Here is an 18,447-nt window from a genome sequence, read left to right on the forward strand (position 1 = left end):
ATAATATAAAAATAATAAAATTAGAGTTCAGAACTTTACATATATAAAGAAAAATTCTGTTAGATATTTCAGTTATATCTTGAGGTCTTTTTGTCACACATTGTCTTTTAGGCAAGAAATTTTCTAGCAGATGTTGATTCATTGAAGAACTCATTTTTAAGCTCTATCTATCTATCTATCTATCTATCTATCTATCTATCTATCTATCTGTCTGTCTATCTATCTATCTCAGTGCAGCCCCAGGCACAGCCCTGTGCACGCAGTAGTGTTTCCACTTGATGTGCCAGCAGCGTGTCACTGGAATAGATCCCAGGCCACTTGAAGGGACATGGAAAGCTCTACATGATCTGTCTTAAAACAGGGATGTGTTAAGAAGAAAGTGGAAATATACTCTTGTACCCACTGTCAGTCACTGCTGGTTAGATTGGGAATTTCCATAGAGGTTTGAAACTAATTGGACCAGTGATACTATGGGGCCTGCTCTCCTCTGCTTTCAGGAGTCTTAATCATGCAAATGATGCCCCATATTTCCTTCCTCACCAGTAATGAAAAAGAAGTAGCCCTTTCAGAGCACAGTCTTGCAAAATTCAACTCTGTGATGAATGCTCAAAGAGAGTTTTGTAATTGCAGTGATACCCTTGTGATTCTCTTGACAGTGGCTGTTGGCCAGATTGGAAACTTCCTGGCTTACACGGCGGTCCCCACAGTCCTGGTGACTCCTCTTGGTGCCCTTGGAGTGCCATTTGGGTGAGAGCTGGGATTCTGTGTTTTGGTTTTTAATGTGTAGTTTAGGTATAAGAAAACTTTTCATTTTAAATGTTTCTGTTAAAATAATAAAAGTAGAAGTGTAACTGAAGATATGTCTTCAGTATTGCACTCCATATGGTTTAATTTTTATCCCTTCAGATTTAGTTGTGTGAATCATTAACCCTCTCTTAGACATTTGCTTCAGTATATTTCAAATCCTAACTTATTCATGGATAACAACATGATGTCATCACTCTCCTGGTCTTTGCTCTGGAAGACTTCCTAGAGACTGGAGTCTTCCCAGCTCCTTGGCAAGTGATTCTGAGACATCAATAAGCAAAACTAGTCAGTTGGTGTTTTATTTGGGTCCCTAGCATCCCCTGCTGGATGCTGGGCTGTCCCCTATCTCAGGAGATTATGGAGGTTGGGACAAATGATACATGGGCTCCAGTGGGTTGTGTAAAAGGATTCACAACTCACAACAGTCAATAGCAAATGTATCACCTGAGGAGAATGGCTCTGGTTTGGTCTGGAGTAGAACAGGAGCAACGCGGGGCCTTGAGTTTTTATTGCAGTTACGAAGTGAGCCAGGTGGAGGTTCCCATGCTCAGTCTGGGGCTTACATGGTTTGAAATTTTAGTGCCAAGGGCCTGAGGGTGTGAGCTGTCCTTCTTATCAGGTTGCCCGGATATGGGGCAAAAGGGAAAAGAGAGGACTGGGGACACGAAAGCAGCCAGCCACCACAAATGGGGTCTTTCTCTTTATTACACTTGGCTCACCTATGAAAATGATTTTATGAGACATTTATTAAATATGTTAACACTTATCCTCTTGTGAACCTATTTATATAGGTTGGATGGCCCTGAAAAGCTTAGATTACATGAGTGGCGCTCTCATTGGGGAATCACTACTTCAGCTTCTCAGAGCCCAGCCTCACTCTCCGTTTCCTGAAAAATAATCAGGCAAATAAACAACCCAACCATATGATCTTTGCACAGTTAATGCGCACGTATTAAAATGACTTGCTTCATTAATTTCCAAAGAACTGTCTATTCTTAAGGACTTTGATAAGTCAAAGACTCCGCACTAGAAATGTTCACTGCTCCAGGTCTTCAGGAGACGTTTCCCAAAGAACCGTGTGAGATGGCATTCTGGATTAAAAGAATGCTTTCAACTCAGGATCCCAATAAGAGGTTTTTTTAAAAAAAGAAAACAAATTAATTTGGAAAAAGTAACGATATCAATATGTAGGTACATATGTATATGTATATTTAAAAGAAGTTTCTTTTTTTGTTAATGGGATGAGGTTGCTAGAATTACATAGAAACAGAAATGAAAAGAATGTGGCACTGGGAAAAAAGATGTCTAATATCAGTGAAATAGAATAGAGAGTTCCCAAATAGGTCCACTTTTCATTGCAGTGGTTTAATATATGATAAAGTAATCATCACAACAAAGAACTTTCAAAAAGACCTTTAAAAATGTTTTATTTGGAATTAATTTGCAAATTACAGAAAAATTACAAGATTAAGAATAATTAAAACAGCATCCAGGGACTTCCCTGGTGGTGCAGTGGTTAAGAATCCACCTGCCAGTGCAGGGGACATGGGTTTGAGCCCTGGTCCGGGAGGATCCCACATGCTGCAGAGCAACTGAGCCCGTGCGCCACAACCGCTGAACCCATGTGCCGCAACTACTGAAGCCCGTGCTCCGCAACAAAAGAAGTCACCACAATAAGCCCGCGCACCACAACGAAGAGTAGCCCCTGCTTGCCGCAGCTAGAAAAAGCCCACTCACAGCAACAGACCCAACGCAGACAAAAATAAATAAATAAATTTATAAATTTATTAAAAAAAAACAAAACCAGCATCCATATACCCCTCACCCAGCTACATCGATTGTTGATGTTCTATCCCACTTGCTCCATCATTTCCTTTCTCTGTATCAGGGTTTTTCAACCTTGATACTATCACCATTTGGGGCCAGATAATTCTTTGTTTTGGGGGGCTGACCTGTGCTTTTTAGGGTGTTTAGCAGCATCCCTGGCCTCCACTCACCAGATACTGGTAGCTCCCTCTCCCCAAAATGTCTCTGGACATAAGCAAATGTCCCCTTGTGGGGCAAATCACCTTTGTTTGAGAAGCACTTTTCTATTATGAATGTGGTGTTTGTTTTGTTTTTTGGATTTTTTTTTGATCCATGTGAGAATAGTTACATATATCATGATCCTTTACCCTTAAACACTTTGACTTGTATTTCCTAAGACGAGAGACATCCTCTCCATAACAATAGTACAATCATCAATTTTGATAAATTTAACATTATTATAATAAATGTATCTTTCTACTCTGCCTTCCCCATTCCAATTTTGTTAAGTGAACCATTATACCATTATTCTATACCATTATCCTTATACCGCCATCCTTTATACCATTATTTTTCCTTCTAGTGCAAGATCTAGTCTAGTATCTGCATTTAGTTGTCATATCTCCAGTTTAAAACAGAGGGTTTATTTTATTTTATTTTTTTAAATAAATAGTTTTGGGAAAACTGGTAAACAATTTGTAGGAACATCAGTTTAAATCCTAATCATAGCACCATCAAAATGTGATCTAAGTGAATTAAGCATTATGTACAGGATGGCCATCCAAGTGTGAAATAGAAACAAATACAACATTGAATGGTTTGTTGATACTACATTCAGTTCCTGATTTGTGTAATGACATTATTTGATGTGTTGAGGTGTGTTATCTCACTCAGCAGTGCAGAGTATGCTATGTAAAGCTGAAGTGAACCCAGTGTGTTAACTAGCATCTCCATTAATACCTACCTGAGTATCTGTGGCATGTAGCTACAGATAGTTTATGTCTCTGATTTTCATTGAACAAACCCACATCTCTAGCACAAACCAGAGTAAGTCATATAGAGATTGTATCTGTAAAAAAGGAGAAAAAAAAGTTTAGCTATGTACCTAGAGTTTATGGTCCATGTATAGGAAAACTTTTAATGTGTTTCAGATCTTAGAAGGTTAAGAAGTTTCAAACATTTGAAGCAATAAAAATGAAAAGGTTAATTTTCCACACTAAAAGATAAAATAAGAAGGATGGAAAAACGATTTCCATATGACAGTAATTAAAGTGATGATATAAAGAATTTCTTGGACTTCCCTGGTGGCACAGTGGTTAAGAATCCGCCTGCCAATGCAGGGGACACGGGTTCGAGCCCTGGTCCGGGAAGATCCCACATGGCGCAGAGCAGCTAAGCCCGTGCACCACAACTACTGAGCCTGCACTGCAGAGCCCACGAGCCACAACTCCTGAAGGCTGGGTGCCTAGAGCCCGTGCTCTGCAACAAGAGAAGCCACCTCAATGAGAAGCCCGTGCACCGCAACGAAGAGTAGCCCCCACTCACCACAACTAGAGAAAGCCCGCACACAGCAACAAAGACCCAGCACAGCTAAAAATAAGTAAATAAAATAAATAAATTTTTTAAATGTATATATATTAAAAAAAAGAATTTCTTAAATCGACCAAAATAATATGAAAACCCCAATAGATAAAATGACAAAGGGCAAAAGGTGCCACTTTATACATAGGAAAATAAATTTATTCCACTAATGTTAAACCTCATTTTCAATAAAATGCACATAAGCAAACAGATTTAATAAACACCATATATGTGTGTATGTGTGTGTGTATATATATACACACACAAACACACACAAAGGAAGAAGAGGAAATAGAACTATATAAGAGTAACATTATTGTATCTCACTGTAGTTAAGTTAGTATCAATTTGAAATGTATTCTGATAAGCCTTAGAGAAACCACAAGGAAAATAACTTCAAACAAGTATAGTGAAAAAAATCATTAAAGGAATTAAAATGCCACACTGTAAAGATTCACTTAATGCAGAAGAAGGCAGTGAGAAATAGGGAACAAAAAAAAGACGTGAAACATAGAAAACAAAAAGTAAGACGGCAAACATAATCTAACTATATCAATAAAAACATTAAATGTCAGTGGATTAAACAATCCAATTAAAAGGCAAAGATTGTCAGGCAGGATGAAAAACAAGATCCAGCTATATGCTTTCTACTTCAGACATACTTTAGATTCAGAGATACAAATAGATTACATGTAAGAGGAACAAAAAAGATATATTATGCAAATAGTAACCATAAGAAAGTTGGAGAGGCTATGTATCAGACAGAATAGACTGTAAAACAAAACAAAATAAAAGTTACTAGAGATGAAGAGAGACATTTTATAATGACAAAAGGAGCAGTCTGTTAGGAAGACATAACAATTATAAACAAATATGTACCTAAAAACAGAGATCCAAAATATATAAAAGAAAACCTGACAGAATGGAGAAATAGAAAGTTCAACAATAATAGTCACAGCCTTCAATACCCCACTTTCAATAATGGATAGAAAAACTAGGCAAATGATCATGAAGGAAATAGAAGACTTGAGTGACACTGTAACCAACTAGATAAAATAGACATCTTTAGAACACTCCACCCAACAACAGCAGAATTCACCTTCTTCCCAAGTGTACGTGGAACATACTTCAGGATAGACCATGTGGTAGGCCTTTAAAATCATCAGTAAAGTTGAAAGGGTTGAAATCATTCTCTGACCACAGTGGAATGAAATTAGAAAGTAAAATCAGTGAACTTTGTGAAATTCACAAATATATGGAAATTAAATAACTTACTACTAAATGATCAATGGATCTGAAAAGAAATCATGGGACTTCCCTGGTGGTCCAGTGGTTAAGAATTGGTCTTGCAATGCAGGGGACGCCAGTTCAATCCCTGGTTGGGGAGCTAAGATCCCACGTGCCGTGGGGCAACTAAGCCCACATGCTGCAACTAGAGAGCCCGCGTGCCACAACTAGGGAGCCCGTGTGCTGCCACTACTGAGCCCGTGCACTCTGGAGCCCGTGTGCCACAACTAGAGAGCCTGTGTGCCACAACTAATGAGCCCGCATGCTCTGGAGCCCGTGTTCCACAACTAGAGAGAAGCCCACGCATCAGAAGTAGAGAGAAGCCCATGCACCACAACAAAGAGCCCGCGTGCTGCAACTAAGACCCGACACAGCCAAAGAATAAATAAATAAATATTTAAAAAAATAAAAGAAGTCACAAGGGAAATTAGAAAATACTTTGAGATGAACAAAAATGAAGAAACAGCATGCCAAAGTATTTAGGATTCAGCTAAAGCAGTACACAGAGAGAAATTTATATTTGTAAATGCCTACATTGAAAAAAAAAAGGAAAGATCTCAAAATCAACAACTTAACCTTCCATCTTAAGACACTGGAAAAAGAGGACAAACTCAAAACAAATAGAAGGAAGGAAATAATAAAGATTAGCGCATAAATTAATGAAATAGAGAATAGAAAAACAATGGAGAAAATCAATAAAAGCAGTTAGTACCTTGAAAATATCATCCAAATTGGTAAGACTTTAGCTGGACTGACAAAGCGAAAAAGAGAGAAGACTAAAAATACTAAAATCAGAAATGAAAGAGGAATATTACTACCAACTGTACAGAAATGAAAAGAATTAATAGGCAAATATTATAAACAACTGTATGCCAACGAGTTAGATAATGTAGGTGAAATGGACACATTCCTAGAAAGACACAAACTAACGAAACTGTTTTGAGAAGAAATAGAAAATCTGAAAAGACCTGTAACAAGTAAATAGATTGAATTAGTAAATAAAGTCTCCATCAGGGAAAAGCTTAGGTATAACTGGTGAATTCTACCAAACATCTAAAGAAGAATTAATAGCAATTCTTCACAAAGTCTTCCAAAAGATAGGAAAGGAGGGATTCCTTCTCAGCTCACTCTGTGAAGTCAATGTTACCCTGGTAAGAAAACCAAACGCAGCACAAGAAAACTACAAGCCAATTCTCTTACGAATATAGATGGATAAGTCATCAACAAAATACTCTAACTGAGTCCAGCAATATATAAAAGGGGTTATATACCATGGCCAAGTGGGATTTATCTTAGGAATGCAAGGTGTATTTAACATCAAAAATAAAATAATCCACCACATCAATAGAATAAAGGGTGAACACCACATCTCAACAGACACAGAACAATTATTTTATAAAATTCAACACCCCTTCATGATGAAAACAATATGCTAGGAATAGAAGGTAACTTCCTAATCTTGCAAAGGATCTCTATAGAAAAGCCCCAGCTAACATCATACTTACTGGTTAAAGACTGGATGCTTTCCCCCTAAGATTAAGAACAAGACAAGATGTCCAATTTTTGCCACTACTATTCAAAATTGTACTGGAGGTTCACCCAAAGCAGTTAGTCGAGCAAATGCATTAAAAGGCATCCAGATTGGAAAGGAAGAACTCAGCCTCCATCTCCCCACAGTAATTAACAATTAGCTATCCATTAATGAAAACAGCTCTGGGAGAGCTCGGGAGTCACTTGAGAAAATTTAGTGATACAGTGGAACCAAAAACCTGAGAATAACTGCAAGAAAAAGAAGGAAGAAGACAGCTTCATTTTGACTGCATTATCCCTTCCCCCAAGTTGGGATTGCTCAGTGCCATGAGGGAACTTCCCAGATAGGAACAGTTCCCCTGGCCAGGAAAGGAAGAATGGAGGAAGTGACCAGTTTCCCCAAGACTTACAGAGCACCACACGAAGCTCCCACCCAGATTGGCAAAACTGAAGTGTATTGAAATGGCTAGGAGCAAGGAAGAAAAGCAGGGGATACCGGTGGCAGCCATGCAGTGGGAGTGAGTGTGGTTCTCAGTGACCTGCTCTGCAGAAAAACTTAGCAGATTTCACCACCGTGGACCCCTGCATATTTCACCAACTTTTGCCCTATAGGTATTCGCGTTCACTGATGCCAGAAGCCCGAGTCCTTCCTTCCTCCGTTTCCCTACTCTCCTCCCCTGCACTTGGGGAGCCTGGGAACCGCACGGGCAGCAAGCAGCCCTCTGTGGCCGTGTGAGTGCAAGACAGCAGCCTACACCTCCACAGCTGACCCCACCACCATGTGCTTCCTTGCAGCTAGCATCTCCAGCTGTGCCTTTCCACACTGCAGGCCTCCACTGCAATGTGCAGGTTGGGAGCGGGTATCCTGGCAGCCACAGGAGAGCACTCTGGCCGCCAGCCTCCACAGCTACATGTTGGTCTGGATCAGGCCCTGTCTTCTGTCACTAGCCTGCACTGCTGCATTGACCTGCCGCCAGCCACTTGAGCTATGCACCTGCACACCCCGGGCCCAACTCCTGTCACCAGCCTCCATTACACTGTGCATGGCTTGTGAGGCTGGGGAGTGTGCAGCTACCGCAGGGCCATGGTAGGAATCCCGCAGCTACTAGTGAGCTTATAGTTGGTCTCTAGCCACTGGATCCCAAGTGATACTATGGACCCCAGTACCCCTTGTGGCCACTATGGACCCTCAGCAGTACTCACCATGGAACACACAGTTGCTGATGATGTAGACCCTAGCAGCCTGAGCCAAAAGACGTTATGCCCCACCGGACCTGGTGCCACCGTATGCACCTGCTCTTGGTGCCCCGCACCACTGACCGAGGGCCACAGCGCACTTCAGCATGCCCCCACCCTTAGGTGAAAGTCTTCCCTTACCCGTAAAGTCTGGAAAAGGTGACTGCTTCTTCAAATGTGCAGACATGCAAAGCTGTAGGAATCATGAAGAATCAGGGAAACATGACTCCACCAAAAGAACCTCCAGTAACGCCCAAAGAAATAAAGATCCTGTATTTCCTAACAAAGAATTCATAATAACTGTTCCAAAGACTCTTAGCTACAAAAGAACACAGGTAAACAATTTAATGACATCAGGAAGACAACACAAGACCAAAATGAGAAGTTTAATGAGGAGATAGAAGATTTAAAACAAGAACCAAACAAATTTTGGAGCTGAAGAATGAAATGACAGAACTGAAGAATTCAACACAGAACTTTAACAGCAGATGACTGAACAGAAGAATCAGTGAGCTTGAAGACAGATCAACTGAAAATTCCAATATGAGGAACAAAAAGAAAAAAGAACGAAAAGGAATGAAGAAAGTTGGTGGGACTTACATGACACCATTAAGAGAAACAATGTAGGCATCATTGGAATCCCAGGAGAAGAAGAGAGGAAGAAAGGAGTAGAAAGCTTATGTAAAGGAAATAATGGCTGAGAACCTCCCAAACTGGGGGAGAGATTTGGACATCCAAGTTCATGAAGCTCATAGGTTACCCTAAAATTTCAGTCCCAGATGATCTTGTCCAATACACGTTATAATAAAACTGTCTAAAATCAAAGACAGAGAATTTTAAAAGCAGCAAGAGAAAAAAAAATCATAGAAGGAAACCCCCATAAGGCTATCAATGGATTTCTGAACAGAGACCTTGCAGTCCAGGAGAAAAGGGGATGATATATTTGAAGTGCTGAAAGGACGAAACTGCCAAGAATACTATACCCCGCAAAGTTGTCCTTCAGAAATGAAGGCGAGAAGAAGACTTTCCTTATGCACGTGGCTCCTGGAGCCTCCTGTCCCTCCCCCTGTCCCTCAAGCATTCTTCTCACCATTTAAAGTGAAGTGTGCATTCATTGTAACAGTGATTTGACTTTGATGGGTTATCTGAAGCATTCTTCAGTCTCCTTGCCACACAAATTATATGAAAAAGTATTCGCCAAAATGACCAACACAAAGGGAAAGAGGAGAGGCACCCGCTACATGTTCTCTAGACCTTTTAGAAAACATGGAGTTGTTCCTTTGGCCACATACATGCGAATCTACAAGAAAGGTGATATTGTAGATATCAAGGGAATGGGCACTGTTCAAAAAGTAATGCCCCACAAATGTTACCACGGCAAAACTGGGAGAGTCTACAGTGTTACCCAGCATGCTGTTGGCATCATTGTAAATGAACAAGTTAAGGGCAAGATTCTTGCCAAGAGAATTAATGTGCATATCGAGCATATTCCTGGACTGTAAAAAAAAAAAAAAAAGACTTTCCCTAACAAATAAAAGCTGAGGGAGTTTATCACCACTAGACCTGCCTACAAGAAATGTCTGAAGGAGTTCTCCAAGCTGAAATGAAAGGACACTGGTTGGTAACATGGAAATATATGAAAATATACAACACACTGGCAAAAGTAAGCATATAGTCAGATTCAGAATGCTGAATACAGAACACTGTAATATGGTGGTGTGTTAACTACCTAACTCTAGTATAAAGGTTGAAGGATAAAAGTCTTAAAAAAGGGCCATAGCTACCACAGTTGATCAATGGATACACAGTAGAAAAAGATGTAAATTGTGGCATCAAAAATATGAAAAAAGGAGGGAATAAAAGATTAGAGGTTCTGTGTGCAATAGAAGTTAAATTGTTATGAGTGTAAAATAGACTGTTATATCTCTAAGATGTCTTAATGTAAGCCTCATGGTAACCACAAAACAAAACCTTCAGTAGATTCACAAACAAGAGAAGGGAATCAACGGATATCACAATGGAAAAATCAGCAGTTCACAAAGGACGGCAGCAAGAGAGAAGGAAAGGTACAAGAGAACTCCAATAAGCCAGAAAAGAGTTAATGAGATGGCATTGATAAGTCCTTACCTATCAATAATTACTCTAAGTGTTAAAAGATTGATTTCTCCAATCAGAACACATAGAGTGGCTAGATGGATTAAAAAATAGAACCCTGGTATATGCTTCCTACAAGAGATTCACTTCAGTTTTAAGGAAACACATACACTCAAAGTGAAGGGATGGAAAAAGATCTTCCTTGCCAGTGGGAACCAAAAGAGAGCAGGAGTAGCTATACTTATATCAGACAAAGTAGACTTTAACCTGAAAACAGTAGCAAAAGGCAGAGAAGGTCATTACACAATAATAAAGTGGTCAATTCATCAAAAATATAACAATCACAAATATATTCACACCCAACATCAGAGCATCTAAATATATTAAGCAGATATTAACAGATCTGAAGGGAAAAATAGACAACAATACAATAATGGTAAAAGACTTCAATACCCCACTTTCAACAATGGATAGATCATCCAGACAGAAAATCAAGGAAACATGGAACTTGAACCCTATGTTAGACCAATCTAACATATACAGAACATCCTATCCAACAGCAGCACAGTACACATTCTTCTCAAATGTGCAGGAAACATTTTCCAGGATAGATCTTACAATAGGTCACAAACAAGTGTTAGCAAATTTAAGAAGATTGAAATCATACCCAGTATCTTTTCCGACCACAGCGGTATGAAACTACAAATCAATAACAGGAGGAAAGCTGGAAAATTCACAAATACGTGGATATTAAATAAACACTCCTGAACAACCAATGTGTCAAAGAAGAAATCAAATGGGATATCCAAAAGTATCTGGAAACCAATGAAAATGGAGACCTAATATATCAAAAGCTATGGGACGCTGCAAAAGCAGATCTAAGAGGGAAGTTTACAGCAATAAATGCCTACATTAAGACAAAAGAAAGGTATCAAATAACCTAATTTTTTACCTCAAGGAACTAGAAAAAGAACAAACTATCCCAAATGTAGGCAGAAAGAAGGAAATAAAAAGCCAAGCAGAAATAAATGAAATTACATCCATAAAAACAATAGAGATGCTTAACAAAACTAAGAGCTGCTTTTTTTTTTTAAATAGATAAACAAAATTGAGAAACTTTTAGCTAGACTACCTAAGGAAAAAGAGAGAAGATTCAAATAAATAAAATCAGAAGTGAAAGAGGAGGCATTACAACTGAATGACAGACGTAGAAAGGATCATGAAACTATGAACAATTCTACACCAACAAATTGGGTAACCTAGGAAAAAACAGATAAATTCCTAGAACATGCAACCTACCATGACTGAATCATGAAGAGATAGAAAATCTGAACAGGAGAAGATTGAATCAGTAATTTAAAACATCCCAGCAAAGAAAAGTCCAGGAAGAGATGGCTTCACAGGTGAATTCTGTCAAATATTTAAAGGAGAATTAATACTAATCCTTCTCAAATCTTCCCAAAAATTGAAGAGGAGGGAACACTTCCAAACTCATTTTACAAGGCCAGCATTACTGTGACACCAAAACCAGACAAGGACACTACAAAAAAGGAAATTACTTACCAATATCACTGATGAATATTGGATGCAAAAATTCTCAACAAAATATTAGCAAACTGAATTCAACAATACACTAGAAAATCATATACCATGATCAAGTGGGGTTTGTACCAGGGATGCAGGGATAGTTCAGTATCCACAAATCAATCAGTGTGATATACCACATTAACAAAATGAAGGGTAAAAATCATATGATCATCTCAATAGAGGCAGAAAAAGCATTTGACAAAATCCAATATCTATTCATGACAAAAACTCTCAACAAACTGGGTACAGGGGGAACATACTGCAACATAATAAAGGTCACATAGGACAATCCCACAGCTAACTTTATACTTAACAGTGAAAAGCCAAAGGCTTTTTCTCTAAGATCAGGAACAAGACAAGGATGCCCACTCTTGCCACTTTTATTGAGCATAATACTGGAAGTCCTAGCCAGAGCAAGGCAAGAAAAAGCAATAAAAGGCATCCAAATGGGAAAGGAAGAAGTAAAACTGTCTCTACTTGCAGCTGACATAATACCGTATATAGAAAACCCCAAAGACTCTACCAAAAAACTGTTATAACTGATAAATAAATTCACTGAAGTTGCAAGATACAAAATCAATGTACAAAAATCAGTTGTGTTTCTACACACTAAGAAGAACAATCAGAAAAAGAAATCAAGAAAACAATCCCATTTACAGTTGCATCAAGAAGAATAAAATAGGGACTTCCCTGGCAGTCCAGTGGTTAAGACTCTGAGCTTCCAGTGCAGAGGGTGCAGGTTCAAACCCTGGTCAGGGAACTAAGGTCCTGCATGACACGTGGTGTGGCCAAAAAAATAAATAAATAAAATACCTAGGAATAAATTTAACCAAGAAGGCAAAAGACTTGTACACTGGAAACTATTAACACATTGATGAAAAAAATTGAAGAAGACACCAATAAAGGCAAAGATGTTCCATTCTTATAGATTGGAAGAATTAATATTGTTAAAATGTCCATACTATCCAGTGCAATCTATGGATTCAGTGCAATCCTATCAAGATTCCAGTGGCATTTTTTCACAGAAATAGAACAAACAATCCTGAAATTTGTATGGATCCATAAAAAACAAAGATAGACAAAGCAATCTTGAGGAAGAACAAAGCTGGAGGCATCAAGCTTACTGAGTTCAAACTATATTGTAAGCTATAGTAATTCAAACAGTATGGTATGTATGTATGTATTTATTTATTTATTTATTTATTTATTATTTATTTATTTATTTATGGCTACGTTGGGTCTTCGTTGCTGCATGTGGGCTTTCTCTAGTTGCGGCGAGCGGGGGCTACTCTTCGTTGCGGTGCGCGGGCTTCTCATTGCGGTGGTTTCTCTTGCTGCTGAGCACAGGCTCTAGGCATGTGACTCTAGAGGGCAGGCTCAGTAGTTGTGGTACACAGGCTTCGTTGCTCTACGGCTTGTGGGATCTTCCCGGACCAGGGATCGAACCAGTGTCCTCTGCATTGGCAGGCGGTTTCTTAACCACTGTGCCACCAGGGAGGTCCCAACGGTATGGTGTTGGCATAAAAACAGACACGTAGATCAGTGGAGCAGAATAGAGAACCCAGAAACAAACCCACACGTATGTGGTCAATTAATTTAAGACAAAAGTGTCAAGAATATAATGGAGAAACGATAGTCTCTTCCATAAAACTGGTCAGGCCACATGTAAAAGAATGAAGCTGGATCACTGTCTTACACTGTACACAAAAATTAACTCAAAACAGATTAAAGAGTTGAACATAAGACCTGAAACTATAAAACTCCTAGAAGAAAAACATAAGGAGTAAGCTCCTTGATATTGGTCTTGGCAATTTTTTTGACCTGACATCAAAAACGAAGGCAACAAATGCAAAAATGAGTAAGTGGACTACATCAGACCAAAAAGCTTCTACACGGGGACTTCCCTGGTGGTCCAGTGGTTAAGACTTTGCCTACCAATGCAGAGAGTGCGGGTTCGATCCCTGGTCAGGGAGCTAGGGTCCCGCATGCCTCACAGCCAAAAAACCACAACAACATAAAACAGAAGTAATATTATAACAAATTCAATAAAGACTTCAAAATCAAAAAAAAATCTCCTAAAAAATCAATAAAAAGCTTCTGCACAGCAATGGAAACCATCAACAAAATACAAGGACAATTTATAGGATGAGAAAAAATATGTACAAATCATAGATCTGGTAAGGGGTTAATCTCCAAATTATATAAAGAAATCTTACAACTCAATAGCAAAAAAAAAATCACAAACAATCTGATTAAAACATGGGCAGAGGAACTGAATAAATGTTTTTCCAAAGAAGACATACAGGTGGGCCAATAGGTACATGAAAAACACACAACATCATTAGTCATGGGGGAAATTCATATCAAACCCACAAGGAGATATCACCTCACACCTGTTAGAACGGCTGTCATAAAGAATAAACAAGAGATAAGTGTTGGCAAGGGTGTGGAGAAAAGGGAACCCTTGTGCACTCCTTGTGTACTGTTTCCTTCTTCATTCGTCTGTCAGTGGACACTTAAGTTGCCTCCACATTTTAGCTGTTGTGCATCATGCTGCTATGAACTTGGGTATACAAATTTCTCTTCAAGACACTGCTGTCAATTCTACAGCACATTGTTTTGTTTGTTTACTATTACTATAAGTTTATTAAGATAGTTTATTGCCTCTCTTTTGGCAGTACATTTCTTTCCCCCTCTTTCCATTGCCTTTTATCACACCGCTCCTCACTCCCCCCTCCCACCTCTGCTCTCCTCCCCCACCCCTCCAGTGAGGACGCTGCTCTTCTGTGCTGTTGTGGCCCTGATGCCGACAGGTAACTTGTGCCTCCACCTCAGGCCAACTCTCCAGGTAGATGTGTGATTAGTTCTGTAGGTCATTTAACTTAGGGGGTGGCCACCTTTTTCTGTAAAGGCCCAGATGGTAAATATTTCAGGCCTTGTGGGCCATGTGGCCTCTGTTGCAGTTGCTCGCCTCTACCATTGTAGTGGAAAGTAGCCAGAGACCAGACTAACTGTGTAGACATGGCTGTGTTCCAGTAAGACGTTATTCACAAAAACAGGTGAAGGGCTGGACTGGGCCTTCAGCCATAGTCTGTGGGCTCCTGATTTAAGTCAAAGAGATTTTGTATGCTTTTTGTTTAATCTCAGCTCAGAAGGTAGCAGGCTTTAGTTACTGCAGCCCAGGAAAAGTGAGAGGAGAGAGGTTTTGAGCCTAGACAGCTGGTGGATTTCCTGCTGGGGAAGCCTGTTAGGTAGATGGCCCCTATTCCTGCCGCCCTGGGGTTGTCCATTCGCAGCCACAGAGGGGAGGCAAGGACTAGTTCTCCCTGAGGAGCGTACTCAGGAGGTAAGCAGTCGCCCACATCTTTATCTGGTGTGTCCTTAAATGACACGGTACTCTATTGACCATGTGTCTAGCGTCTCTAAACTGGATGCCCTATCATCTGCCCTGCATGCCTGTGCCGCACACGCCTCGTTCTGGACCGTCCGGTCCCGAGTCACCTTGCCTTGGCTCACACGTCCCTTGGCACGCGCACCTCTCTCCTCGGGAGGAGTTCTCCTGCTCAGGCGTGCGTTTCAAATCTAAACCAACCGATCCAGAGCCCACACCCCAACCACCTCCTTTTCTGGACTCTCACACTCCTGCCCACTACCCACCTGCTCTGATCCCCCAGGACCAAGTCATAGACGGCTAGGGACAGCCCGTGCCCAAGCGCCACTGAGCTCTTCCCACTGGCCAGTCCTAAACTGCTTGCACTGCCTTACACACCCCTTCCCCCAGAGACCACAGTGAAGTGAAGGCTCTTGCTACAGCCCTCCGCAACCCGCCAGCGCCTCCTGACCAATGCTAGCACTTCCCTGTGCCGTCCTGCATAGGGCACTACGGCCCTCAGCTCGGAGACTGTGAGCAATAAACTGTCTTTTTCAATGGCAGTTGTTTCCTGATCTGTTGGCCTTGGCATTCCTCAAGTCGTTACACACTCTGTTTTATAGCAGGGCTGTTTAATTTGTACTCTGGTGTAAGACCAAGAGTGGAATAAGAGGTGAGCTGGCCTCGCCGTGCAGGATTACCCTGCCCCTTTCTTCCATATGCATGGCAGCCCTCTCCCCCGGCATAGGCCCACCCATTGTCCCAGGCTGACTCCAGCCCACCTCTTACTCTCGGAGCCGCCCACTCCTCTGTTGCTACCTCTCCGTGCAGCTGTGTGGAGCCCCCCAATTTAACGTCCAGTTCTGTATTATTATATCCTGTGTGGTTTCTTTCAGGGATGTTGCTTATTTTCCCAGCTACACTGCTGGGTCTCCTTGGGGACCAGGCTGTCCAGGGCCAGGGACACAAAGTGCTGTAAGGGAAAGATGGAAGCTTTGACCTCTCCATGGCTTCACCTCTTGTTAGCTTTGTGGCCTTGGGTTCAGTGCTGATCCTTTCTGAGGTTTGGTTTCCTTATCTGTGAAATGAGGATGAATGCAAATAGTCCTGTATATATATTGATATCTGGGTCTGGTGTGCCCTCCCCGTGGATGTTCATGTTCCCTGAGTGCCTTTGGCTTGGACACCAGCAAACTGACAATGGCCAATCCCACGATTTAGAAAAAGCCCAGGTTTCCTGATTCAAATTGTATACTGATGTTATACAGGGAAATAATAAACACTGTTACCAGTCTTAAGATTACAGATGTTTTATGAGGACTGCTTTTTTTTTTGCATTAAATAAGTAATATGACCACATTTTAAAAGTTTCCACATTAGAGAAGAGAAAAATAATCACCCATACTCTTTCTACCATACTTCAATTACTATTAGCATTTTGATTTTTTCTTATCTGTGCATTTTCTCACTTAATTTATTTTAACTTAAGTGTTCTGATCATGAATTACTTGTAATTATTTTAAGGATTTTCATATCCTGCTTTCCTACTTAACATAGTTGTTTTGGACTGTGTACTTTTAAAAATATGGAAGCAATATTTTTATTTTTGATCAATCACAAAACTTATTTTTCTACCCGGGTATATTTCATATCTACTGAAATAATATAGTGGTATGAGTTAAGAGTATCATTATGTACTGGCTATGCATGGAATTGTCATGAAGATCCTATTTGTACTGAAATAGCAACTCCAATAAATTCCTAATCTTTGTACACTTAAAAACTAATTTAAAAATAAAATGTGACTGTAAAGAAGATGTAGCTTTAATAACATCTGCAGTTAGAAGAAACAGGTCAAGATAGTTTGATTTAATCATATCTTATTTTAAAATTGAAGGTCCATTTTAGCTTCTTACCTTCTGAAAGAAAAGCTCAACATCTTGGGCAAGTTGGGGTGTCTACTAAGCTGTGCGGGTTCTGTCGTGCTGATTATCCACTCCCCGAAATCTGAGAGTGTGACCACTCAGGCCGAGCTGGAGGAGAAGCTGACCAACCCAGGTAACTCAGAGCCGTGGTGCCAGAGAGCTTGCCGCCTCCGGCGCAGTTCTCCCGGCTGGGGCTGTACCATCCGCCCCGCTGTGGTCTGTCCTCCAGGCCCTTGGCTCCTCTTTGCTCACCACTGTCCGCTGCTGCCCCCCGGGGCTGCCCTGCTGCCCTGGCCCCTTTGCTGCCTCCTGGGACCCGGACCTTGTGCATGGACGCCGTCCCCGCCCCGCATCTGTGGTGCAGCAGGAGGCGCCCATTCTGCGGGATTGGCCCCAGGCTGCTCCTCTCAGGACCACCGTGCGTCCAGGCCTCCATGCTTCCCTCTGAAGGGAAGCTCTCAGAGAGCCGAGGTCTGATTCAATTCATCTTTAGAGCCCCCGCAGAGCCCTGTACTTTTTTTTTTTTTTTTTGGTATCTACTTTTGACATAATTTCTTTTTTTTTTTTCATAACTGCAATCACCACCACCCCTCCCCCCTGATGAGAGAAAGCCCAAACTACTGCGCACTCAGGCCCAGCTGCTTTTTCTGAAATAAAGCCTGCGCACTTGCATTCAAGCTACTTCTGATTTTCCCACAAACACAGCCCACACTTCAGCAGTATTTTACGTTTGCACGTGCTGCTCTCTGCTCCACTACCCCTTGCCCAGCTTATAGGTCAGGCTCCCAGGCAGCTTTCAGCTGTAGTGTCTTCCTGAATCTTCTCCTGCAGCAGAGCTCCATAGTCTTTTTCTTATCCTTGGGGAAGAGGGGCTCCCACCACCTGCTTGCTGATACACATGTCCAGGCTTTTCCCAGCCCTCAGGCCCAGTGCCTGGCACCCCCTTTACAATCTGGGAATGAAATTCATGGAAAATACAACTCCTTGTACATATAATAGCAGTCAACATAATGCCCTAAGAACAGTACTTTGGAACAAAATAGAATGCTCAGGTACAACTATAGGAGAAGACATATTAAAGCCAGCAGACCCCACACCGTGTGTGCTGCGAATCTGGCAGGTGCAAAACAGACCGACATGGAGGTGTTGTGCTATTGACTCAAACACTAAGGATTTTGCCATCAGCAATGGGATCCTCTTTTTTTTTTTTTTTTTTTTTTTTGG

General features: G+C 40.9%; 1 protein-coding gene across 4 annotated transcripts in view; it reads left to right on the forward strand.

Moving 5' to 3' along the window:
* The window catches only part of NIPA1 (NIPA magnesium transporter 1), a 41,056-nt gene that overhangs the window by 15,970 nt on the left and 6,639 nt on the right, over nucleotides 1-18,447 (forward strand). For all 4 annotated transcript variants that reach the window (XM_068545358.1, XM_068545360.1, XM_068545359.1 and 1 more), the window contains exons 3-4: nucleotides 657-747; nucleotides 17,196-17,356. In XM_068545358.1, the coding sequence (XP_068401459.1) occupies nucleotides 657-747; nucleotides 17,196-17,356 (252 nt within the window). The remainder of the gene's footprint in view (nucleotides 1-656; nucleotides 748-17,195; nucleotides 17,357-18,447) is intronic.

Source organism: Eschrichtius robustus, chromosome 5 (assembly GCF_028021215.1).
Source record: "Eschrichtius robustus isolate mEscRob2 chromosome 5, mEscRob2.pri, whole genome shotgun sequence".
In the NCBI taxonomy this organism is placed as follows: Eukaryota; Metazoa; Chordata; class Mammalia; order Artiodactyla; family Eschrichtiidae; genus Eschrichtius; species Eschrichtius robustus.